The sequence below is a fragment of the Mytilus californianus genome, unplaced genomic scaffold (assembly GCF_021869535.1).
Source record: "Mytilus californianus isolate M0D057914Y unplaced genomic scaffold, xbMytCali1.0.p SCAF_4, whole genome shotgun sequence".
NCBI lineage: Eukaryota > Metazoa > Mollusca > Bivalvia > Mytilida > Mytilidae > Mytilus > Mytilus californianus.
In genome coordinates, this window is record NW_026262690.1 from 116,224,523 (window position 1) to 116,251,707 (window position 27,185).

The 27,185-nt window shown below is 39.2% G+C and overlaps 1 protein-coding gene across 1 annotated transcript; it reads left to right on the top strand.

Moving 5' to 3' along the window:
- On the top strand, positions 1-25,694 carry LOC127739181 (uncharacterized). The gene is made up of 2 exons (XM_052250791.1): positions 1-76; positions 21,977-25,694. The coding sequence occupies exon 2, from the start codon at positions 21,994-21,996 to the stop codon at positions 23,725-23,727; it is 1,734 nt and encodes a 577-aa protein (XP_052106751.1). The 5' UTR covers positions 1-76; positions 21,977-21,993; the 3' UTR covers positions 23,728-25,694.
- The last annotated feature ends 1,491 nt before the right edge of the window (positions 25,695-27,185 follow it).

Sequence of the window (27,185 nt, forward strand, 5' to 3'; positions counted from 1 at the left end):
TGTACCAGCTATTAGGTATTTTACTTACCTGTAGAAATTCCTTTTCCAGAGTACCGCGGCAATCAAAATATTTGGGGTAAGAATGTGTTTTGAGATTCGAGGTATTAAAGAATGAGACAGCAATCCAACAATATACAAACAAAAGATATCCGCAGGGCAACACAATTAAAGCAATAAATGTAAAAATGTAATAGAAACCTGGTTTGCTGTCATTTTGACAGATCTTGTTATCACATTTGTAAGGCCATTGTTAAATCGGTTGAGTATTATCAAACAGGACGAAAAAGTGAGCCTCTGACACGATTAAAAAGACAAACGGGAGCAAAACATTTTAATCGTCTGCTTCATCTTTCCAAACTAAATTCCTCGTTTGAATAATGACACCTAATTAAAGCATAACTCCTAAAGATATACCCTTCTTGTATCAATAATGTTCAAAATGACTGTCAAAGTGATTTAAAGTGATGGTCAAGTATTATAAATGCCAGATCAAGATTTTGAAGTCAAGGAAATGCCAGAAAAAGGAGAAAAAAAATTGTTGGCATAAACTGTTAAGTTTATTCAAGTTTTTTTTAGCTGCACAAGGATCTTTAAAAAGGGTGCCCCTGAGGAGCCTACCCAAAATAATGCTTAGAAAAGGAGAAACAACTAGGAACAGCCAAAAAAAGAAAATTGAATTAAAAAATTTAAATAAATAAAAAAACTAAAGGTTCTCAAGAGCCTGTGTCGCTCACCTGATTCAATTTGGTTTTTGAAATCATGTTAAAATAGATTAAAATCATAACAGATACCCTAATAATGAGTGAGGCCAAACTTGGTTTAATATTGGCCCTGTAATTTAATAAAAACTCCTGGTGGCCATCTTAAACAGTAAATCAGCAACAAAGTAGCAACACTTCATCAGCACCTCATAAGAAACATTTATGCCATGTTTGGTTTCATTCCATTCAGTGCACCTGTATGTATTTTAAATAGGGTCTTATGTTAAAGGAAGTCCCCCCCCCCCCCGCTGGCGGCCATCGTTGATGAAGGATCAGCTTCAAAGTAACAACACTTAGTCAGCACCTCATAAGGAACATTATACTATGTTTGGTTTCAATCAATTCAGTGGTTCTCTAAAAGAAGACATTTGTATGTGTTGTCCATAGGATCCTTTGTTAAACACTGTCCCCCAGCTGGTGGCCATCTTGGATGATGGAACGGCTTCAAAGTAACAACACTTGGTCAGCACTTCATAAGGAACATTCATACCATGTTTGGTTTCATTCCATTCAGTGGTTCTCTAAAAGAAGACATTTGTATGTATTTCCCATAGGGTCCTATGTTAAACTAAGTCCCCCGCTGGCGGCCATATTGGATGATGGATCAGCTTCAAAGTAACAACACTTGGTCAACACCTCATAAGGAACATTCATGCCATGTTTGGTTTCATTCCATTTAGTGGTTCTCTAAAATAATACATTTGTATGTATTTCCCATAGGGTCCTATTTTAAACTAAGTCCCCCGCTGGCGGCCATATTGGATGATGGATCGGCTTCAAAGTAACAACACTTGGTCAGCTACTCATACGGAACATTCATGCCATGTTTGGTTTCATTCCATTCAGTGGTTCTCTATAAGAAGACATTTGTATGTATTTCCCATAGGGTCCTATGTTAAACTAAGTCCCCCCCCCCTGGCGGCCATCTTGGATGGTGGATCGGTTTCAAAGTAACGACACTTGGTCAGCACCTCATAAGGAACATTCATGCCATGTTTGGTTTCATTCCATTTAGTGGTTCTCTAAAAGAAGACATTTGTATATATTTCCCATAGGGTCCCATGTTAAACTTAGTCCCTCCTTGCGGCCATCTTGGATGATGGATCGGCTTCAAAGTAACAACACTTGGTCAGCACCTCATAAGGAACATTCATGCCATGTTTGGTTTCATTCCATTCAGTGGTTCTCTAAAAGAAGACATTTGTATGTATTTCCCGTAGGGTCCTATGTTAAACTAAGTCCCCCGCTGGCGGCCATATTGGATGATGGATCAGCTTCAAAGTAACAACACTTGGTCAACACCTCATAAGGAACATTCATGCCATGTTTGGTTTCATTCCATTCAGTGGTTCTCTAAAAGAAGACATTTGTATGTATTTCCCATAGGGTCCTATGTTAAACTAAATCCCCCGCTGGCGGCCATCCTGGATGATGGATCGGCTTCAAAGTAACAACACTTGGTCAGCACCTCATAAGGAACATTCATGCCATGTTTGGTTTCATTCCATTCAGTGGTTCTCTAAAAAACGACATTTATAAATATGTATTTCCCATAGGGTCCTATGTTAAACTAAGTCCCCCGCTGGCGGCCATATTGGATGATGGATCGGCTTCAAAGTAACAACACTTGGTCAGCACCTCATACGGAACATTCATGCCATGTTTGGTTTCATTCCATTCAGTGGTTCTCTATAAGAAGACATTTGTATGTATTTCCCATAGGGTCCTATGTTAAACTAAATCCCCCGCTGGCGGCCATCTTGGATGATGGATCGGCTTCAAAGTAACAACACTTGGTCAACACCTCAGAAGGAACATTCATGCCATGTTTGGTTTCATTCAATTCAGTGGTTCTCTAAAAGAAGACATTTGTATGTATTTCCCATAGGGTCCTATGTTAAACTAAATCCCCCGCTGGTAGCCATCTTGAATGATGGATCGGCTTCAAAGTAACGACACTTGGTCAGCACCTCATAAGGAACATTCATGTCATGTTTGGTTTCATTCCATTCAGTAGTTCTCTAAAAGAAGACATTTGTATGTATTTCCCATAGGGTCCTATGATAAACTAAGTCCTCCGCTGGCGGCCACGGATCTGCTTACCCTTCCGGAGCACCTGAGATCACCCCCAGTTTTTGGTGGGGTTCGTGTTGCTTAGTCTTTAGTTTTCTATGTTGTGTCATCTGTACTATTATTTGTCTGTTTGTCTTTTTATTTTTGGCCATGGCGTTGTCAGTTTGTTTTCGATCTATGAGTTTGACTGTCCCTCTGGTATCTTTCGTCCCTCTTTTGTATGTATTTCCCATAGCGTCCTATGTTAACCTTAGTCCCCCGCTGGCGGCCATCTTGGATGATGGATCGGCTTCAAATTAACAACACTTGGTCAGCACCTCATAAGGAACATTCATGCCATGTTTGGTTTCATTCCATTCAGTGGTTCTCTAAAAACGACATTTATAAATATGTATTTCCCATAGGGTCCTATGTTAAACTAAGTCCCCCGCTGGCGGCCATATTGGATGATGGATCGGCTTCAAAGTAACAACACTTGGTCAGCAACTCATACGGAACATTCATGCCATGTTTGGTTTCATTCCATTCAGTGGTTCTCTAAAAGAAGACATTTGTAAGTATTTCCCATAGGGTCCTATGTTAAACTAAATCCCCCGCTGGCGGCCATCTTGGATGATGGATCGGCTTCAAAGTAACAACACTTGGTCAGCACCTCATAAGGAACATTCATGTCATGTTTGGTTTCATTCCATTCAGTGGTTCTCTAAAAGAAGACATTTGTATATATTACCCATAGGGTCCCATGTTAAACTTAGTCCCTCCGTGCGGCCATCTTGGATGATGGATCGGCTTCAAAGTAACAACACTTGGTCAACACCTCATAAGGAACATTCATGCCATGTTTGGTTTCATTCCATTTAGTGGTTCTCTAAAAGAAGACATTTGTATGTATTTCCCATAGGGTCCTATGTTAAACTAAGTCCCCCGCTGGCGGCCATATTGGATGATAGATCAGCTTCAAAGTAACAACACTTGGTCAACACCTCATAAGGAACATTCATGCCATGTTTCGTTTCATTCCATTTAGTGGTTCTCTAAAAGAAGACATTTGTATGTATTTCCCTTAGGGTCCTATGTTAAACTAAATCCCCCGCTGGCGGCCATCCTGGATGATGGATCGGCTTCAAAGTAACAACAATTGGTCAGCACCTCATACGGAACATTCATGCCATGTTTGGATTCATTCCATTCAGTGGTTCTCTAAAAGAAGACATTTGTATGTATTTCCCATAGGGTCCTATGTTAAACTAAATCCCCCGCTGGCGGCCATCTTGGATGATGGATCGGCTTCAAAGTAACAACACTTGGTCAACACCTCAGAAGGAACATACATGCCATGTTTGGTTTCATTCCATTCAGTGGTTCTCTAAAAGAAGACATTTGTATGTATTTCCCTTAGGGTCCTATGTTAATCAAGTCCCCCGCTGGCGGCCATCTTGGATGATGGATCGGCCTCAAAGTAACAACACTTGGTCAGCAACTCATAAGGAACATTCATGCCGTGTTTGGTTTCATTCCATTCAGTAGTTCTCTTAAAGAAGACATTTGTATGTATTTCCCGTAGGGTCCTATGTTAAATTAAGTCCCCCGCTAGCGGCCATCTTGGATGACGGATCGGCTTCAAAGTAACGACACTTGGTCAGCACCTCATAAGGAACATTCATGCCATGTTTGGTTTTATTCCATTTAGTGGTTCTCTAAAAAACGACATTTATAAATATGTATTTCCAATAGGGTCCTATGTTAAACTAAGTCCCCCGCTGGCGGCCATATTGGATGATGGATCAGCTTCAAAGTAACAACACTTGGTCAGCACCTCATAAGGAACATTTATGCCATGTTTGGTTTCAGTCCATTCAGTGGTTCTCTAACAGAAGACATTTGTATGTATTTCCCATAGGGTCCTATGTTAAACTAAGTCCCCCGCTGGGGGCCATCTTGGATGATGGATCGGCTTCAAAGTAACAACACTTGGTCACCACCTCATAAGGAACATTTATGCCATGTTTGGTTTCATTCCATTCAGTGGTTCTTTAAAAGAAGACATTTGTATATATTTCCCATAGGGTCCTATGCTAAACTTAGTCCCCCGCTGGCGGCCATCTTGGATGATGGATCGGCTTCAAAGTAACAACACTTGGTCAACAGCTCATAAAGAACATTCATGCCATGTTTGGTTTCATTCCATTCAGTGGTTCTCTAAAAGAAGACATTTGTATGTATTTCCCATAGGGTCCTATGATAAACTAAGTCCTCCGCTGGCGGCCATGGATCTGCTTACCCTTCCGGAGCACCTGAGATCACCCCCAGTTTTTGGTGGGGTTCGTGTTGCTTAGTCTTTAGTTTTCTATGTTGTGTCATCTGTACTATTATTTGTCTGTTTGTCTTTTTTATTTTTGGCCATGGCGTTGTCAGTTTGTTTTCGATCTATGAGTTTGACTGTCCCTCTGGTATCTTTCGTCCCTCTTTTGTATGTATTTCCCATAGCGTCCTATGTTAACCTTAGTCCCCCGCTGGCGGCCATCTTGGATGATGGATCGGCTTCAAAGTAACAACACTTGGTCAGCACCTCATAAGGAACATTCATGCCATGTTTGGTTTCATTCCATTCAGTGGTTCTCTAAAAACGACATTTATAAATATGTATTTCCCATAGGGTCCTATGTTAAACTAAGTCCCCCGCTGGCGGCCATATTGGATGATGGATCGGCTTCAAAGTAACAACACTTGGTCAGCACCTCATAAGGAACATTCATGCCATGTTTGGTTTCATTCCATTCAGTGGTTCTCTAAAAAACGACATTTATAAATATGTATTTCCCATAGGGTCCTATGTTAAACTAAGTCAACCGCTGGCGGCCATATTGGATGATGGATCGGCTTCAAAGTAACAACACTTGGTCAGCAACTCATACGGAACATTCATGCCATGTTTGGTTTCATTCCATTCAGTGGTTCTCTAAAAGAAGACATTTGTAAGTATTTCCCATAGGGTCCTATGTTAAACTAAATCCCCCGCTGGCGGCCATCTTGGATGATGGATCGGCTTCAAAGTAACAACACTTGGTCAGCACCTCATAAGGAACATTCATGTCATGTTTGGTTTCATTCCATTCAGTGGTTCTCTAAAAGAAGACATTTGTATATATTACCCATAGGGTCCAATGTTAAACTTAGTCCCTCCTTGCGGCCATCTTGGATGATGGATCGGCTTCAAAGTAACAACACTTGGTCAACACCTCATAAGGAACATTCATGCCATGTTTGGTTTCATTCCATTTAGTGGTTCTCTAAAAGAAGACATTTGTATGTATTTCCCATAGGGTCCTATGTTAAACTAAGTCCCCCGCTGGCGGCCATATTGGATGATAGATCAGCTTCAAAGTAACAACACTTGGTCAACACCTCATAAGGAACATTCATGCTATGTTTGGTTTCATTCCATTTAGTGGTTCTCTAAAAGAAGACATTTGTATGTATTTCCCTTAGGGTCCTATGTTAAACTAAATCCCCCGCTGGCGGCCATCCTGGATGATGGATCGGCTTCAAAGTAACAACACTTCGTCAGCACCTCATACGGAACATTCATGCCATGTTTGGTTTCATTCCATTCAGTGGTTCTCTAAAAGAAGACAATTGTATGTATTTCCCTTAGGGTCCTATGTTAATCAAGTCCCCCGCTGGCGGCCATCTTGGATGATGGATCGGCTTCAAAGTAACAACACTTGGTCAGCAACTCATAAGGAACATTCATGCCGTGTTTGGTTTCATTCCATTCAGTAGTTCTCTAAAAGAAGACATTTGTATGTATTTCCCGTAGGGTCCTATGTTAAATTAAGTCCCCCGCTAGCGACCATCTTGGATGACGGATCGGCTTCAAAGTAACGACACTTGGTCAGCACCTCATAAGGAACATTCATGCCATGTTTGGTTTCATTCCATTCAGTGGTTCTCTAAAAAACGACATTTATAAATATGTATTTCCAATAGGGTCCTATGTTAAACTAAGTCCCCCGCTGGCGGCCATATTGGATGATGGATCAGCTTCAAAGTAACAACACTTGGTCAGCACCTCATAAGGAACATTTATGCCATGTTTGGTTTCATTCCATTCAGTGGTTCTCTAACAGAAGACATTTGTATGTATTTCCCATAGGGTCCTATGTTAAACTAAGTCCCCCGCTGGGGGCCATCTTGGATGATGGATCGGCTTCAAAGTAACAACACTTGGTCACCACCTCATAAGGAACATTTATGCCATGTTTGGTTTCATTCCATTCAGTGGTTCTTTAAAAGAAGACATTTGTATATATTTCCCATAGGGTCCTATGCTAAACTTAGTCCCCCGCTGGCGGCCATCTTGGATGATGGATCGGCTTCAAAGTAACAACACTTGGTCAACAGCTCATAAAGAACATTCATGCCATGTTTGGTTTCATTCCATTCAGTGGTTCTCTAAAAGAAGACATTTGTATGTATTTCCCATAGGGTCCTATGTTAAACTAAGTCCCCCCTGGCGGCTATATTGGATGATGGATCGGCTTCAAAGTAACAACACTTGGTCAGCACCTCATAAGGAACATTCATTCCATGTTTGGTTTTATTCCATTTAGTGGTTCTCTAAAAGAAGACATTTGTATGTATTTCCCATAGGGTCCTATGTTAAACTAAGTCCCCCCCTGCCTGGCGGCCATCTTGAATGATGGATCGGCTTAAAAGTAACGACACTTGGTCAGCACCTCATAAGGAACATTCATGCCATGTTTGGTTTCATTCCATTTAGTGGTTCTTTAAAAGAAGACATTTGTATGTATTTCCCATTGGGTCCTATTCTAAACTTAGTACCCCGCTGGCGGCCATCTTGGATGATGGATCGGTTTAAAAGTAACAACACTTGGTCAGCAGCTCATAAAGAACATTCATGCCATGTTTGGTTTCATTCCATTCAGTGGTTCTCTAAAAGAAAACATTTGTATATATTTCCCATAGGGTCCTATGTTAAACTAAGTCCCTCCTGGCGGCCATCTTGGATGATGGATCGGCTTCAAAGTAACAACACTTAGTCACCACCTCATAAGGAACATTTATGCCATGTTTGGTTTCATTCCATTTAGTGGTTCTTTGAAAGAGGACATTTGTATATATTTCCGTTAGGGTCCTATGTTAAACTTAGTCCCCCGCTGGCGGCCATCTTGGATGATGGATCGGCTTCAAAGTAACGACACTTGGTCAGCACCTCATAAGGAACATTCATGTCATGTTTGGTTTCATTCCATTCAGTGGTTCTCTAAAAGAAGACATTTGTATGTATTTCCCATAGGGTCCTATGTTAAACTAAGTCCCCCGGTGGCGGATATATTGGATGATGGATCAGCTTCAAAGTAACAACACTTGGTCAGCACCTCATAAGGAACATTCATACCATGTTTGGTTTCATTCCATTCAGTGGTTCTCTAAAAGAAGACATTTGTATGTATTTCCCATAGGGTCCTATTTTAAACTATGTCCCCCCCCCCTGGCGGCCATCTTGGATGATTGATCGGCTTCAAAGTAACAACACTTGGTCAGCAGCTCATAAAGAACATTCATGCCATGTTTGGTTTCATTCCATTCAGTGGTTCTTTAAAAGAAGACATTTGTATATATTACCCATAGGGTCCTATGCTAAACTTAGTCCCCCGCTGGCGGCCATCTTGGATGATGGATCGGCTTCAAAGTAACAACACTTGGTCAACAGCTCATAAAAAACATTCATGCCATGTTTGGTTTCATTCCATTCAGTGGTTCTTTAAAAGAAGACATTTGTATATATTACCCATAGGGTCCTATGTTAAACTAAGTCCCCCCTGGCGGCCATCTTGGATGATGGAATGGCTTCAAATTCCAAATACTTGGTCAGCTACTCATAAGGAACATTCATGCCATGTTTGGTTTCATTCCATTCAGTGGTTCTCAAAAGAAGACATTTGTATGTATTTCCCGTAGGGTCCTATGTTAAACTAAGTCCCCCTCTGGCTGCCATCTTGGATGATGGATCGGCTTCAAAGTAACGACACTTGGTCAGCATCTCATAAGGAACATTCATGCCATGTTTGGATTCATTGCATTCAGTGGTTCTCTAAATGAAGACTTTTGTATGTATTTCCCATAGGGTCCTATGTTAAACTAAGCCCCCCCCCCTGGCGGCCGTCTTGGATGATGGATCGGCTTCAAAGTAACAACACTTGGTAAGCACCTCATAAGGAACATTCATGCCATGTTTGGTTTCATTCCATTCAGTGGTTCTCTATAAAACTACATTTATAAATATGTATTTCCCATAGGGTCCTATGTTAAACTAAGTGCCCCGCTAGCGGCTATATTGGATGATGGATCGGCTTCAAAGTAACAACACTTGGTCAGCACCTCATAAGGAACATTCATTCCATGTTTGGTTTTATTCCATTTAGTGGTTCTCTAAAAGAAGACATTTGTATGTATTTCCCATAGGGTCCTATGTTAAACTAAGTCCCTCCTGGCGGCCATCTTGGATGATGGATCGGCTTCAAAGTAACAACACTTGGTCACCACCTCATAAGGAACATTTATGCCATGTTTGGTTTCATTCCATTTAGTGGTTCTTTGAAAGAGGACATTTGTATATATTTCCCATAGGGTCCTATGTTAAACTTAGTCCCCCGCTGGCGGCCATCTTGGATGATGGATCGGCTTCAAAGTAACGACACTTGGTCAGCACCTCATAAGGAACATTCATGTCATGTTTGGTTTCATTCCATTCAGTGGTTCTCTAAAAGAAGACATTTGTATGTATTTCCCATAGGGTCCTATTTTAAACTATGTCCCCCCCCCCTGGCGGCCATCTTGGATGATTGATCGGCTTCAAAGTAACAACACTTGGTCAGCAGCTCATAAAGAACATTCATGCCATGTTTGGTTTCATTCCATTCAGTGGTTCTCTAAAAGAAGACATTTGTATGTATTTCCCATAGGGTCCTATGTTAAACTAAGTCCCCCCTGGCGGCCATCTTGGATGATGGAATGGCTTCAAATTCCCAACACTTGGTCAGCTACTCATAAGGAACATTCATGCCATGTTTGGTTTCATTCCATTCAGTGGTTCTCTAAAAGAAGACATTTGTATGTATTTCCCGTAGGGTCCTATGTTAAACTAAGTCCCCCGGTGGCGAATATATTGGATGATGGATCAGCTTCAAAGTAACAACACTTGGTCAGCACCTGATAAGGAACATTCGTGCCATGTTTGGTTTCATTCCATTCAGTGGTTCTCTAAAAGAAGACATTTGTATGTATTTCCCATAGGGTCCTATGATAAACTAAGTCCTCCGCTGGCGGCCATGGATCTGCTTACCCTTCCGGAGCACCTGAGATCACCCCCAGTTTTTGGTGGGGTTCGTGTTGCTTAGTCTTTAGTTTTCTATGTTGTGTCATCTGTACTATTATTTGTCTGTTTGTCTTTTTTATTTTTGGCCATGGCGTTGTCAGTTTGTTTTCGATCTATGAGTTTGACTGTCCCTCTGGTATCTTTCGTCCCTCTTTTGTATGTATTTCCCATAGCGTCCTATGTTAACCTTAGTCCCCCGCTGGCGGCCATCTTGGATGATGGATCGGCTTCAAAGTAACAACACTTGGTCAGCACCTCATAAGGAACATTCATGCCATGTTTGGTTTCATTCCATTCAGTGGTTCTCTAAAAACGACATTTATAAATATGTATTTCCCATAGGGTCCTATGTTAAACTAAGTCCCCCGCTGGCGGCCATATTGGATGATGGATCGGCTTCAAAGTAACAACACTTGGTCAGCACCTCATAAGGAACATTCATGCCATGTTTGGTTTCATTCCATTCAGTGGTTCTCTAAAAAACGACATTTATAAATATGTATTTCCCATAGGGTCCTATGTTAAACTAAGTCAACCGCTGGCGGCCATATTGGATGATGGATCGGCTTCAAAGTAACAACACTTGGTCAGCAACTCATACGGAACATTCATGCCATGTTTGGTTTCATTCCATTCAGTGGTTCTCTAAAAGAAGACATTTGTAAGTATTTCCCATAGGGTCCTATGTTAAACTAAATCCCCCGCTGGCGGCCATCTTGGATGATGGATCGGCTTCAAAGTAACAACACTTGGTCAGCACCTCATAAGGAACATTCATGTCATGTTTGGTTTCATTCCATTCAGTGGTTCTCTAAAAGAAGACATTTGTATATATTACCCATAGGGTCCAATGTTAAACTTAGTCCCTCCTTGCGGCCATCTTGGATGATGGATCGGCTTCAAAGTAACAACACTTGGTCAACACCTCATAAGGAACATTCATGCCATGTTTGGTTTCATTCCATTTAGTGGTTCTCTAAAAGAAGACATTTGTATGTATTTCCCATAGGGTCCTATGTTAAACTAAGTCCCCCGCTGGCGGCCATATTGGATGATAGATCAGCTTCAAAGTAACAACACTTGGTCAACACCTCATAAGGAACATTCATGCTATGTTTGGTTTCATTCCATTTAGTGGTTCTCTAAAAGAAGACATTTGTATGTATTTCCCTTAGGGTCCTATGTTAAACTAAATCCCCCGCTGGCGGCCATCCTGGATGATGGATCGGCTTCAAAGTAACAACACTTCGTCAGCACCTCATACGGAACATTCATGCCATGTTTGGTTTCATTCCATTCAGTGGTTCTCTAAAAGAAGACAATTGTATGTATTTCCCTTAGGGTCCTATGTTAATCAAGTCCCCCGCTGGCGGCCATCTTGGATGATGGATCGGCTTCAAAGTAACAACACTTGGTCAGCAACTCATAAGGAACATTCATGCCGTGTTTGGTTTCATTCCATTCAGTAGTTCTCTAAAAGAAGACATTTGTATGTATTTCCCGTAGGGTCCTATGTTAAATTAAGTCCCCCGCTAGCGACCATCTTGGATGACGGATCGGCTTCAAAGTAACGACACTTGGTCAGCACCTCATAAGGAACATTCATGCCATGTTTGGTTTCATTCCATTCAGTGGTTCTCTAAAAAACGACATTTATAAATATGTATTTCCAATAGGGTCCTATGTTAAACTAAGTCCCCCGCTGGCGGCCATATTGGATGATGGATCAGCTTCAAAGTAACAACACTTGGTCAGCACCTCATAAGGAACATTTATGCCATGTTTGGTTTCATTCCATTCAGTGGTTCTCTAACAGAAGACATTTGTATGTATTTCCCATAGGGTCCTATGTTAAACTAAGTCCCCCCGCTGGGGGCCATCTTGGATGATGGATCGGCTTCAAAGTAACAACACTTGGTCACCACCTCATAAGGAACATTTATGCCATGTTTGGTTTCATTCCATTCAGTGGTTCTTTAAAAGAAGACATTTGTATATATTTCCCATAGGGTCCTATGCTAAACTTAGTCCCCCGCTGGCGGCCATCTTGGATGATGGATCGGCTTCAAAGTAACAACACTTGGTCAACAGCTCATAAAGAACATTCATGCCATGTTTGGTTTCATTCCATTCAGTGGTTCTCTAAAAGAAGACATTTGTATGTATTTCCCATAGGGTCCTATGTTAAACTAAGTCCCCCCTGGCGGCTATATTGGATGATGGATCGGCTTCAAAGTAACAACACTTGGTCAGCACCTCATAAGGAACATTCATTCCATGTTTGGTTTTATTCCATTTAGTGGTTCTCTAAAAGAAGACATTTGTATGTATTTCCCATAGGGTCCTATGTTAAACTAAGTCCCCCCCTGCCTGGCGGCCATCTTGAATGATGGATCGGCTTAAAAGTAACGACACTTGGTCAGCACCTCATAAGGAACATTCATGCCATGTTTGGTTTCATTCCATTTAGTGGTTCTTTAAAAGAAGACATTTGTATGTATTTCCCATTGGGTCCTATTCTAAACTTAGTACCCCGCTGGCGGCCATCTTGGATGATGGATCGGTTTAAAAGTAACAACACTTGGTCAGCAGCTCATAAAGAACATTCATGCCATGTTTGGTTTCATTCCATTCAGTGGTTCTCTAAAAGAAAACATTTGTATATATTTCCCATAGGGTCCTATGTTAAACTAAGTCCCTCCTGGCGGCCATCTTGGATGATGGATCGGCTTCAAAGTAACAACACTTAGTCACCACCTCATAAGGAACATTTATGCCATGTTTGGTTTCATTCCATTTAGTGGTTCTTTGAAAGAGGACATTTGTATATATTTCCGTTAGGGTCCTATGTTAAACTTAGTCCCCCGCTGGCGGCCATCTTGGATGATGGATCGGCTTCAAAGTAACGACACTTGGTCAGCACCTCATAAGGAACATTCATGTCATGTTTGGTTTCATTCCATTCAGTGGTTCTCTAAAAGAAGACATTTGTATGTATTTCCCATAGGGTCCTATGTTAAACTAAGTCCCCCGGTGGCGGATATATTGGATGATGGATCAGCTTCAAAGTAACAACACTTGGTCAGCACCTCATAAGGAACATTCATACCATGTTTGGTTTCATTCCATTCAGTGGTTCTCTAAAAGAAGACATTTGTATGTATTTCCCATAGGGTCCTATTTTAAACTATGTCCCCCCCCCTGGCGGCCATCTTGGATGATTGATCGGCTTCAAAGTAACAACACTTGGTCAGCAGCTCATAAAGAACATTCATGCCATGTTTGGTTTCATTCCATTCAGTGGTTCTTTAAAAGAAGACATTTGTATATATTACCCATAGGGTCCTATGCTAAACTTAGTCCCCCGCTGGCGGCCATCTTGGATGATGGATCGGCTTCAAAGTAACAACACTTGGTCAACAGCTCATAAAAAACATTCATGCCATGTTTGGTTTCATTCCATTCAGTGGTTCTTTAAAAGAAGACATTTGTATATATTACCCATAGGGTCCTATGTTAAACTAAGTCCCCCCTGGCGGCCATCTTGGATGATGGAATGGCTTCAAATTCCCAATACTTGGTCAGCTACTCATAAGGAACATTCATGCCATGTTTGGTTTCATTCCATTCAGTGGTTCTCAAAAGAAGACATTTGTATGTATTTCCCGTAGGGTCCTATGTTAAACTAAGTCCCCCTCTGGCTGCCATCTTGGATGATGGATCGGCTTCAAAGTAACGACACTTGGTAAGCACCTCATAAGGAACATTCATGCCATGTTTGGATTCATTGCATTCAGTGGTTCTCTAAATGAAGACTTTTGTATGTATTTCCCATAGGGTCCTATGTTAAACTAAGCCCCCCCCCCCCCCTGGCGGCCGTCTTGGATGATGGATCGGCTTCAAAGTAACAACACTTGGTAAGCACCTCATAAGGAACATTCATGCCATGTTTGGTTTCATTCCATTCAGTGGTTCTCTATAAAACTACATTTATAAATATGTATTTCCCATAGGGTCCTATGTTAAACTAAGTGCCCCGCTAGCGGCTATATTGGATGATGGATCGGCTTCAAAGTAACAACACTTGGTCAGCACCTCATAAGGAACATTCATTCCATGTTTGGTTTTATTCCATTTAGTGGTTCTCTAAAAGAAGACATTTGTATGTATTTCCCATAGGGTCCTATGTTAAACTAAGTCCCTCCTGGCGGCCATCTTGGATGATGGATCGGCTTCAAAGTAACAACACTTGGTAAGCACCTCATAAGGAACATTTATGCCATGTTTGGTTTCATTCCATTTAGTGGTTCTTTGAAAGAGGACATTTGTATATATTTCCCATAGGGTCCTATGTTAAACTTAGTCCCCCGCTGGCGGCCATCTTGGATGATGGATCGGCTTCAAAGTAACAACACTTGGTAAGCACCTCATAAGGAACATTCATGCCATGTTTGGTTTCATTCCATTCAGTGGTTCTCTATAAAACTACATTTATAAATATGTATTTCCCATAGGGTCCTATGTTAAACTAAGTGCCCCGCTAGCGGCTATATTGGATGATGGATCGGCTTCAAAGTAACAACACTTGGTCAGCACCTCATAAGGAACATTCATTCCATGTTTGGTTTTATTCCATTTAGTGGTTCTCTAAAAGAAGACATTTGTATGTATTTCCCATAGGGTCCTATGTTAAACTAAGTCCCTCCTGGCGGCCATCTTGGATGATGGATCGGCTTCAAAGTAACAACACTTGGTCACCACCTCATAAGGAACATTTATGCCATGTTTGGTTTCATTCCATTTAGTGGTTCTTTGAAAGAGGACATTTGTATATATTTCCCATAGGGTCCTATGTTAAACTTAGTCCCCCGCTGGCGGCCATCTTGGATGATGGATCGGCTTCAAAGTAACGACACTTGGTCAGCACCTCATAAGGAACATTCATGTCATGTTTGGTTTCATTCCATTCAGTGGTTCTCTAAAAGAAGACATTTGTATGTATTTCCCATAGGGTCCTATTTTAAACTATGTCCCCCCCCCCTGGCGGCCATCTTGGATGATTGATCGGCTTCAAAGTAACAACACTTGGTCAGCAGCTCATAAAGAACATTCATGCCATGTTTGGTTTCATTCCATTCAGTGGTTCTCTAAAAGAAGACATTTGTATGTATTTCCCATAGGGTCCTATGTTAAACTAAGTCCCCCCTGGCGGCCATCTTGGATGATGGAATGGCTTCAAATTCCCAACACTTGGTCAGCTACTCATAAGGAACATTCATGCCATGTTTGGTTTCATTCCATTCAGTGGTTCTCTAAAAGAAGACATTTGTATGTATTTCCCGTAGGGTCCTATGTTAAACTAAGTCCCCCGGTGGCGAATATATTGGATGATGGATCAGCTTCAAAGTAACAACACTTGGTCAGCACCTGATAAGGAACATTCGTGCCATGTTTGGTTTCATTCCATTCAGTGGTTCTCTAAAAGAAGACATTTGTATGTATTTCCCATAGGGTCCTATTTTAAACTAAGTCCCCCCCCCCCCTGGCGGCCATCTTGGATGATGGATTGGCTTCAAAGTAACAACACTTGGTCAGCACCTCATAAAGAACATTCATGCCATGTTTGGTTTCATTCAATTCATTGGTTCTCTAAAAGAAGACATTTGTATGTATTTCCCATAGGGTCCTATCTTAAACTAAGTCCCCCCCCTGGCGGCCATCTTGGATGATGGATCAGCTTCAAAGTAACAACATTTGGTCAGCACCTCATAAAGAACATTCATGCCATGTTTGGTTTCATTCCATTCAGTGGTTCTCTAAAAGAAGACTTTTGTATGTATTTCCCATAGGGTCCTATGTTAAACTAAATTCCCCGCTGGCGGCCATCTTGGATGATGGATCGGCTTCAAAGTAACGACACTTGGTCAGCACCTCATAAGGAACATTCGTGCCATGTTTGGTTTCATTCCATTCAGTGGTTCTCTAAAAGAAGACATTTGTATGTATTTCCCATAGGGTCCTATTTTAAACTAAGTCCCCCCCCCTGGCGGCCATCTTGGATGATGGATCGGCTTCAAAGTAACAACACTTGGTCAGCACCTCATAAAGAACATTCATGCCATGTTTGGTTTCATTCCATTCAGTGGTTCTCTAAAAGAAGACATTTGTATGTATTTCCCGTAGGGTCCTATGTTAAACTAAGTTCCCCCCCTCCTGGCGGCCATCTTGGATGATGGATCGGCTTCAAAGTAACAACAATTGGTCAGCACCTCATAAGGAACATTCATGCCATGTTTGTTTTCATTCCATTCAGTGGTTCTCTAAAAGAAGACATTTGTATGTATTTCCCATAGGGTCCTATGTTAAACTCAGTCCCCCGCTGGCGGCCATATTGGATGATGGATCATCTTCAAAGTAACAACACTTGGTCAGCACCTCATAAGGAACATTCATGCCATGTTTCGTTTCATTCCATTCAGTGGTTCTTTAAAAGAAGACATTTGTATGTATTTCCCATAGGGTCCTATGTTAAACTTAGTCCCCCGCTGGATGCCATCTTGGATGATGGATTGGCTTCAAAGTAACAACACTTGGTCAGAACCTCATAAGGAACATTCATGCCATGTTTATTTTCATTCCATTCAGTGGTTCTATAAAAAAAGACATTTGTATGTATTTCCCATAGGGTCCTATGTTAAACTAAGTCCCCCGCCGGCGGCCATCTTGGATGATGGATTGGCTTCAAAGTACTAACACTTGGTCAGCACCTCATAAGGAACATTCATGCCATGTTTGGTTTCATTCCATTCAGTGGTTCTCTAAAAGAAGACATTTGTATGTATTTCCCGTAGGGTCCTATGTTAAACTAAGTCCCCCGCTGGCGGCCATCTTGGAAGATGGATCGGCTTCAAAGTAACGACACTTGATCAGCACCTCATAAGGAACATTCATGCCACGTGTGGATTCATTCGATTCAGTAGTTCTCTAAAAGAAGACATTTGTATGTATTTCCCATAGGGTCCTATGTTAAACTAGGTCCCCCCCCCCTGGCGGCCATCTTGAAAGATGGATCGGCTTCAAAGTAACGACACTTGGTCACCACCTCATAAAGAACATTCATGTCATGTTTGGATTCATTCCATTCAGTGGTTCTCTAAAAGAAGACATTTGTATGTATTTCCCGTAGGGTCCTATGATAAAATAAGTCCCCCGCTGGCGGCCATATTGGATGATGGATTAGCTTTAAAGTAACAACACTTGGTCAGCACCTCATAAGGAACATTCATGCCATGTTTGGTTTCATTCCATTCAGTGGTTCTTTAAAAGGAGACATTTGTATGTATTTCCCATAGGGTCCTATGTTAAACTAAGTCCCCCTCCCTGGCGGCCATCTTGGATGATGGATCGGCTTCAAAGTAACAACACTTGGTCAGCACCTCATAAGGAACATTCATGCCATGTTTGGTTTCATTCCATTCAATGGTTCTCTAAAAGAAAACATTTGTATGTATTTCCCATAGGGTCCTACGTTAAACTAAGTCCTCTGCTTGCGGCCATCTTGGATGATGGATCGGCTTCAAAGTAACAACACTTGGTCAGCACCTCATAAGGAACATTCATGCCATGTTTGGTTTCATTCCATTCAGTGGTTCTCTAAAAGAAGACATTTGTATGTATTTCCCATAGGGTCCTATGTTAAACTAAGTCCCCCGCTGGCGGCCATATTGGATGATGGATCGGCTTCAAAGTAACAACACTTGGTGAGCACCTCATAAGGAACATTCATGCCATGTTTGGTTTCATTCCATTCAGTGGTTCTCTAAAAGAAGACATTTGTATGTATTTCCCATAGGGTCCTATGTTAAACTAAATCCCCCGCTGGCAACCATCTTGGATGATGGATCGGTTTCAAAGTAACAACACTTGGTCAGCACCTCATAAGGAATTTTCATGCCATGTTGGGTTTCATTCCATTCAGTAGTTCTCTTAAAGAAGACATTTGTATGTATTTCCCATAGGGTCCTATTTTAAACTAAATCCCCCGCTGGCGGCCATCTTGGATGATGGATCGATTTCAAAGTAACAACACTTGGTCAGCACCTCATAAGTAACATTCATGCCATGTTGTTTGGTTTCATTCCATTAAGTGGTTCTCTAAAAGAAGACATTTGTATGTATTTCCCGTAGGATCCTATGTTAAACTAAGTCCCCCCCCCCCGCTGGCGGCCATCTTGGATAATGGATCGGCTTCAAAGTAACGACACTTGGTCAGCACCTCATAATGAACATTCATGCCATGTTTGGTTTCATTCCATTTAGTGGTTCTCTATAAAACGACACTTATAAATATGTATTTGCCATAGGGTCCTTTGTTAAACTAAGTCCCCCGCTGGCGGCCATATTGGATGATGGATCGGCTTCAAAGTAACGACACTTGGTCGGCACCTCATAAGGAACATTCATGCCATGTTTGGTTTCATTCCATTCAGTGGTCCTTTAAACGAAGACATTTGTATGTATTTCCCTTTGGGTCCTATGTTAAAAAAAGTCCCCCGCTGGCGGCCATCTTGGATGATGGATCGGCTTCAAAGAAACAACACTTGGTCAGAACCTCATAAGGAACATTCATGCCATGTTTGGTTTCATTCCATTCAGTGGTTCTCTAAAAGAAGACATTTGTATGTATTTCACATAGGGTCCTATGTTAAACTAAGTACCCATGTTGGCGGCCATCTTGGATGATGGATCGGTTTGAAAGTAACAACACTTGGTCAGCACCTCATAAGGAACATTCATGCCATTTTTGGTTTCATTCCATTCAGTGGTTCTCTAAAAGAAGACATTTGTATGTATTTCCCATAGGGTCCTATGTTAAACTAAGTCCCCCGCTGGCGGCCATCTTGGAAGATGGATCGCCTCAAAGTAACGACACTTGGTTAGCACCTCATAAGGAATATTCATGCCATGTTTGGAAGCATTCCATTCAGTGGTTCTCTAAAAGAAGACATTTGTATGTATTTCCCGTAGGGTCCTATGTTAAACTAAGTCCCCCCCCCCTTGGCGGCCATCTTGGATGATGGATCGGCTTCAAAGTAACGACATTTGGTCAGCACCTCATAAGGAACATTCATGCAATGTTTGATTTCATTCCATTCAGTGGTTCTCTAAAAGAAGACATTTGTATGTATTTCCCATAGGGTCCTATGTTAACCTAAGTCCCCCGCTGGCGGCCATATTGGATGATGGATCGGCTTTAAATTAACAAGAATTGGTCAGCACCTCATAAGGAACATTCATGCCATGTTTGGAAGCATTCCATTCAGTGGTTCTCTAAAAGAAGACATTTGTATGTATTTCCCATAGGGTCCAATGTTAACCTAAGTCCCACGCTGGCGGCCATCTTGGATGATGGATCGGCTTGAAAGTAACGACACTTGGTCAACACCTCATAAGGAACATTCATGCCATGTTTGGTTTCATTCTATTCAGTGGTTCTCTAGAAGAAGTTCAAAATGTAAAAAGTTAACGACGACGACGGACGAAGGACGACGGACGCCAAGTGATGAGAAAACCTCACTTGGCCCTTTTGGCCAGGCGAGCTAAAAATTTGGACCAAAAAAGGATTGGGAAGCAAGCCTTTCTGAACTTCTTACTTAAAAGTATGCAGTAATTTTTCTTGATTAAACAGAATCGTGTTGGCAGATTTAAAGACTGATACATTATGTTCAGGCAATCTCTGAACAATAAAAGTTTTTCATATAAAATGACTTGTTTGATGTAATACTTGTTAACATAATAAATAACATAAAATGATATGCAGGGCACAGCCTAATACGACCCCAAGATTGAACCCTGAATAGTTGGGGGAAGTATGGACACAATATTAAAGCTTGATACAGCTCTGAATTTGGATTGTGATTAAATATTCGACACAGCATAGGTTTCTGACAGGGAACAAATGTAGTCAAAGAACTTAAAGATTTAAAATTGAACATTCATCTTTAAATTGGTCCAATGTCTAAATCTAAATACATGGTTAGATTCAGCATATCAAATAACGACAACAATTCAATTTATGATGAAATCAAACAAAGTCAAATTTCAAATCCTTGGGACCTCAACCTGTATCAATTTGTCAACTGGGCCCAAAATCCAAAATCTAAATACATGGTTTAGATTCAGCTTATCAAAGAACTGCATATATTCATTTTTCGTTGAAATCAAACAAAAGTTTAATTTTAAACTCTGTTTTGAACCAACTTGAAAACTTGGCCTAAATTCAAAAATCTAAATAGATATAGGAAGATGTGGTATGAGTGCCAATGAGACAACTCTCCATCCAAGTAACAATTTATAAAAGTAAACCATTATAGGTCAAGGTACATGTTTAGATTCAGCATATCAAAGAACACCTGAATTCACTTTTTGTTAAAATAAAACTTAACTTTGGACCATTTGAACCTTAATGTGGAACAATTTGAAAACCGGGCCCAAAATCAAAACTCTAAATACACAGTTAGATTCAGTATATGAAAGAACCCCATGAATTCCCTTTTTGTTTAAATCAAACATAGTTAAACTTTGGACCATTTGGACCTTTATGTGGACCAATTTGGAAACCCGGCCCAAAATCAAAACTCTTAACACACAGTTAGATTCAGCATATGAGAGAACCCGAAGATTTCAATTTGATTGAAATCAAAGTTTAATTTTGGACCCTTTGAACATTAATGTTGACCAATTTGAAAAGCCGGGCCCAAAATTAAAACTCTAAATACACAGTTGGATTAAACATATGAAAGAACCCCAAGAATTCAATATTTGTTGAAATCAAAGTTTAATTTTGGACCCTTTGAACATTAATGTGGACCAATTTGAAACCACTGAAATAAAAAATCTAAATAAATGGTTAGATTGGCATTTAAAGAACCCCAAGAATTCAAGACTTTGAATTAAACTCCATTGAAATTGGTCTAGAAACAAGCAATTTATACAAAGTATTAGAAAAATATTGTTTTGGCCCCCTTTTCCTAAAAAGATATGGTCATAACCCCAAACTCAATCCAAACCTTTCTTTGATGTCTGGAACCTTGTGGTACAATCTCATAAAGTTTCATACACTTATACAAAAGTAATTGTCCTGAAACAAGAAAAATACTTGTTTTTGGCTTAATTCCTAATCAGTTAGGACACTAACCCCCAAAATCAATCCCAACCATCCTTTTGCGGTATGAAACCTTGTAGTACAATTTCATAGAGATCCATACATGTATACTCAAGTTATTGTCTGGTTACCATGTGTCTTCAGACGACGATGCAGACGGCAGTGTCATATCATGATACAACGCAAACATTTGCAGTCGTATAAAAATCATTTGCATCTCATTTTAAAACTTTTTAGTTTTCGAAGGGATATCTTAATAGGAAAGGCAAGCTCTGGAATATTATATCAATTAGGAGATATATACTCTAGACTATATTTAGGTAGGCATTGCTGAAATATTGCTACACGGAAATGGAAAGTTCACAATTTGGATGCAGAAATTATCCGTTTTGTCATAAAGTTTTGTTTTCAACTGACCCTCATTGTCAATATCTAGATGTAAGTCAAGATATGAAGTAGACTTAATTCTTTTATGTTAGTTCATTTTCTCTCTTTGCCAACTTGATTCTTGGTGATAGTGCAGTTTGCATGTATCATTTTATATTTTTCAAAAACATTTTCTCCTCTATATTTCAGAAATTAAAAGAGAAAATATGGCCTCATCAGGTAGGTACTTTTGTACCCTCTGTTATGATAATGATAGATCGTCTACAGATGCTGTCACATGGTGTATAGAATGTGAGGTGTTCCTATGTACAGACTGTGAAAAACACCACACAAAATCAAGAACATCTAAAGACCATAAAACCATGTCAACTAAAGACTACCATAAATTGCCAAAATTCATGCTAGAAATAAGTAGCCAGTGCCGAGACCACAAGAAAAGGTTTGAACTTTACTGTTCTTTCCACGACTGTCCCTGCTGTATCACATGCATCACAGATAAACACAAAAAATGTCAAGACCTGAAACCACTGTCACATATCTTAAAGCAAGTAAAATCATCTGCCTCTGTACAACTTTTTGAAAAAGATTTGAAGAATGTGAAGGAAAACTTAGAGGAGATTATTAAACATTTATTCAGTAGGATTGATACAAACAAAAGACAGAAAACAAAAGCTGCTGAACAAATTCGATCCATGAGGAAGTCTATAGATGATTTCTTATACAAATTAGAACAAGAAATGCTTGATGACCTAGAATCAAAGCAATCACAGCTTAAATCTAAGATGACCTTCTTACTACAACAAGTGACACAGCAAGCCAATGAGATCAGCCAATTACAAAGTGAGTTTTCTAAAATGACACAATCTGCAACTGAGCTACAAATGTATTTTGGTCTGAGAGAAATTGAGAAAACTACATCCAAAGTAGAAAAATACATAGATGAATTAAAAAGTGGAGACAATTTAAAAGAAAATAACTTAGAGGTAATCATTTCATATGCCATGCAATCAATTTTACAAGATGTCAAATCGTTTGGTGATATCAACATAAATACCAGCCAATCTACTCTTCGAACTAAGTCTGGAAGAAAAAATCAAGCACAGAACTTAGTATCAACTGTTCCTAGAATTGAAGAAATTAAACCATCAATGTTGAGAACTCTGAAAATTCCAGAAGATATGAAATATATGGGTTTAACTGCTTGTAGGATATTACCTGATGGAAAGTATCTAACACTTAACAGTAAAAATTATAATAGTCATGCCCTCCTCCTATTTGGTAATGATGGCATCTTTGAAAGAAAAGTAATTACATTCACAGAATATATTCATGATGCTTGCTTTGTCAGAAATAATACAGTGGCTGTCACATTAGGATCAGAATACCAGACAGCACTGGTGGATATAGAAAAGAATACAATTATTCAAACAATTAAACTGTCTCATTCCTGTTGTGGAGTAGCAAGTGATGGTCAAATATTGATGATCAGCAATGCGGAGAAAAGTACTATTGTTAATCTGAATGATGTGTCTCAAACAATCTTAGAAGGTGTAGGAATAACAGGTATATCATTATTTGGAGGAAATATCTATGGTACTGTTTTCTCTGACAACAAAGTCTGCTGCTACAAAGAAACTGGAGAACCTCTGTGGACATTTCAGCATCATGACATTGACAGTCCAGAAGGAATTGCATTAGACAAGTATGGCTTTGTTTATATAACTTCTCGTGGAAACAACAACTTCGTGGTAGTATCACCAGATGGTAAAACCTGTAAGAAAATACTATCAGAGGCTGACGGCATCAATTATCCTGTAAATATAGACATACACAGAGAAACAGGAATGATGATTGTGTCAAGTAAAATAAGGGAAACAAGTGATGAGACTGATGATTGGGATTATAAAATATACCAAACAGCTTTTGTTTATAAAATCTGAAATGTGAACTTTTAGAAACTTAAATTCAGACGACACAACTATGAATACATTAGGAAAGAATAATACTGACATGTACAAGATGATCTCCGGTGTGTTGACAAATGGTGTTATGAAAATTAGATGTTCACATATATTAATAAAACTAAGTGTAGTGGTAGGTACAAGACAAAAGACTGTTTCCAGTATGAAGAACCGGTACTAAATATTAAAAAAACAATGTTCTTCAAAAATCATTGAGTCAAAATTTCAAACAAAGAAGTGAAGATCAACGCCGGTGGCATACTTATACCACCAGACAGATTATCAAGACATACACAAATTCACTCTTTCCAAATACTATCTTGCAAGACCAGCATGAGGAAAGAGTCCATCTACCCAAAAAGATAAGAGATTGGCACATCTTACTGTCTCGGTGACTGCGGCAGAAAGTCTCGACTCGTTTCAAGTTTCATGTGTTTATTCGCAGTACTACGTATAAATGTTAAGTACAGCAAAATTTCATTTTTCTTTCTGTAATTAATTATTAATTATGCTAGTGCACATACACCAAACAGTGACAGGATAGTCAACCTAATGACGGTGGTCACTTATAAATAGAAAAAAACTTTTAGGTGTTAGAATTGACGCTAATCTCTCATGTACAGGGAATTTATTATACATCTATTTCACCTTGACTCTATTTACTTTCTAATATAAATTTTAAAAGAGTTTAGATGAAATAGATGAACATAAGTTACTAAATTAAGAAATTTTTAAATATTGGTTCCAAAAAGTTATTTTATTATGGTTGCATTCTCCAACTGATTTATTAAAGTTAGTGTTGTTTGGAGTGATTGTGCTAACTCACCTAATTAATTACCTAGTGAGAATAATTGAAGACAAGATTTATTTTAGATGCTGATCCATGTTCAGCCTCATGTTGCAATATTCAGTTAAAAGTTTGGTGTCGCATTTTGGCAACGGTGAATTTTTCAAAAATGAAAGTTTTTGTTCAGTAAAACTGATATTTATTTAGATAGCTGAAGAATAATAGAGCCTTTAAAGTAGGTTTATATGAACATCAAGATTGTTTTTTGCATGTTTTATATGCCATATTTGGTCTGACTGTCCATATTTTCACATCTGTACCGCCCATATATAGATATAAGAAGATGTGTGTGGTATGAGTGCAAATGAGACAACTCTCCATCCAAGTCACAATTTGTAAAAGTAAACCATTATAGGTCAAAGTAGGCCTTCAACACGGAGCCTTGGCTCACACCGAACAGCAAGCTATAAAGGGCCCGAAAAATAACTACCGTAAAACCATTCAAACAAGAAAACCAACGATTTAATCTATATAAAAAACGAGAAACGAGAAACACTTCAACAAACAACAACCACTGAACATCAGGTGCCTGACTTAGGACAGGTGCAAACAAATGCAGCGGGTTTAATAGGTGCCAACCATCACCCAACATATGTCCAGAAATTATTGTACTGTTTTCCAACAAAACTTTTCATTTCACCTTTATGGCAAATTTATGGAAAATGAGATGAAATGCATATCATTTTTATTGAACTCTGGATAGATAAATGTAAATGGTTTCAGAAAAGGTTTCACTCAAACGGATTGAAATTCTACTGAGGTATAAATGTTGAGGACTTTTGTGACATTTTCATCCCCCTTTTTGCAATATTTTGTATAAAATAAATGCAGATTGCTGCCATATGGTTACACCAAAAAGAGGTAATATTTCACCATTTAAACTATTGGAAAGCAAATCTATGGAAGATCTTGTTTCCATATATAGGCACATATATGACACAAACAGTATGCCTTTTTTGTTAGAAAGTAAGGTAAGAGGTTTTTTAAGTTATGAGTGTCAATTTTAATCTTTTTGTACCTAACTGTGTATTGCTACCTAAGGCACCACTGTTTAAAAAGGTTGGGTGCATGACAATAAATAACAAGATCATACCATCAATCTGTGTTGATGCATAAATGCCTCAAGTATGAAGCACTTTTATATCTTTGTAAAAAATGTAAAGAAATGATTGAAAAGAACCGATAAATTTCTTTGATTTTGTTATTAAGAAAATAGAAGTTATAAAGTATGTTGTAGATAGCAAGAGTCTGTGCTGGATGTTAAAACCACTAAAATAAGATAACAAACAAAAAATAAGAGTCGAAAATATAAATTAGTAGACAAAATACTTTATAAAGTAAAATAACAAAAATACCGAACTTCAATGAAAATTAAAAACAGAAAGTCCCTTATCAAATGGCAAAATCTAAAGCTCAAACACATCAAACGAATGGAAAACAACTGTCATATTCCTGACTTGGTTCAGACATTTCCTTATGTAGAAAATGGTGGATTAAACCTGGTTTTATAGCTAGCTAATCCTCTCACAGTCGCATACAATTCCATTATATTGACAACAATGTGTGAAAACAAAACAAACAGACATAATAGGTAAAGTTGTCAAAAATAGGGGAACAGCAGCCAACATTGTGTTATAATTTTAATCACTATAAAAAACAAACAAATATCTTAACAAAGAAAAACAAAATGGCATATAGACAAAGCACATAAGCAAAAATGAGGGACAAGAATACAAATCAAAGTACTGAAATACTGAACATCGGATGACCGCAAGTTCTAGTGGATAGTCCCAGGCTCTTGTCTCAGAAAGAATAAAATATCTCTATACCTGAAAGTAAGGTTAAGGTACATATTTTTTTTTTTTTTAGACAAGTTCCTGTGTGGATGATGAACAAATGACAGAGAATTCAACGTCACCGTAATAATTATTATATTGTAGTGATATAATCATGGGACAATCATTTGTTATCAGTGTAATCTGGTTTGTTGTTATATATTATATTAATATTTGTACAAGTGTGGACACAGTTCAGTATGGATAGTATGTTTGAATGTTTGACAGTGTTTTCTGACAAAAAAGTTTTCTATGGGTTTTTTCCCATAGTGTTCTACGTTAAACTGTGTTCCACAGTGACAGCCATCATCAATATCAGACCACAACCAAACACTAAAAAATTGTAGTGTCTGTTATTCAATATTTGGGTTTTATGTTAAAGATTATCATGGAGGAAACATTTTTTATCATGTTATATGGATTTCCAACAGATTCTGTTAAAATATGTTCCACTATTTTGCTTTTGGATAAAAGCAAAAACTCAAAATTAGTAGAGGAACACATAAGCTGCATTTCTGCATTATATGTGATTTAAATATGCAAGATGGTTTATAAGAACCTGTATGTATTTTCTCCTCGTATGGTTCTAATTCTGTCCGTTTTGGTGGGCATTTCTTATTTGGAACACTGTAGTTAAGCTTAAAGGATCATCTGAGTATCATTAGTAAAACATATCGTTTACATGTACGAAATTGTTTCTTAGAAGATGTCTAATAGTTCAAATTGATGATAATATCTGCCAGGCTAGATGAGCA

Coding starts and splice junctions, on each gene's coding strand:
- LOC127739181 (XM_052250791.1), top strand. CDS start 21,994: ATGGCCTCATCAGGTAGGTACTTTTGTACCCTCTGTTATGATAATGAT.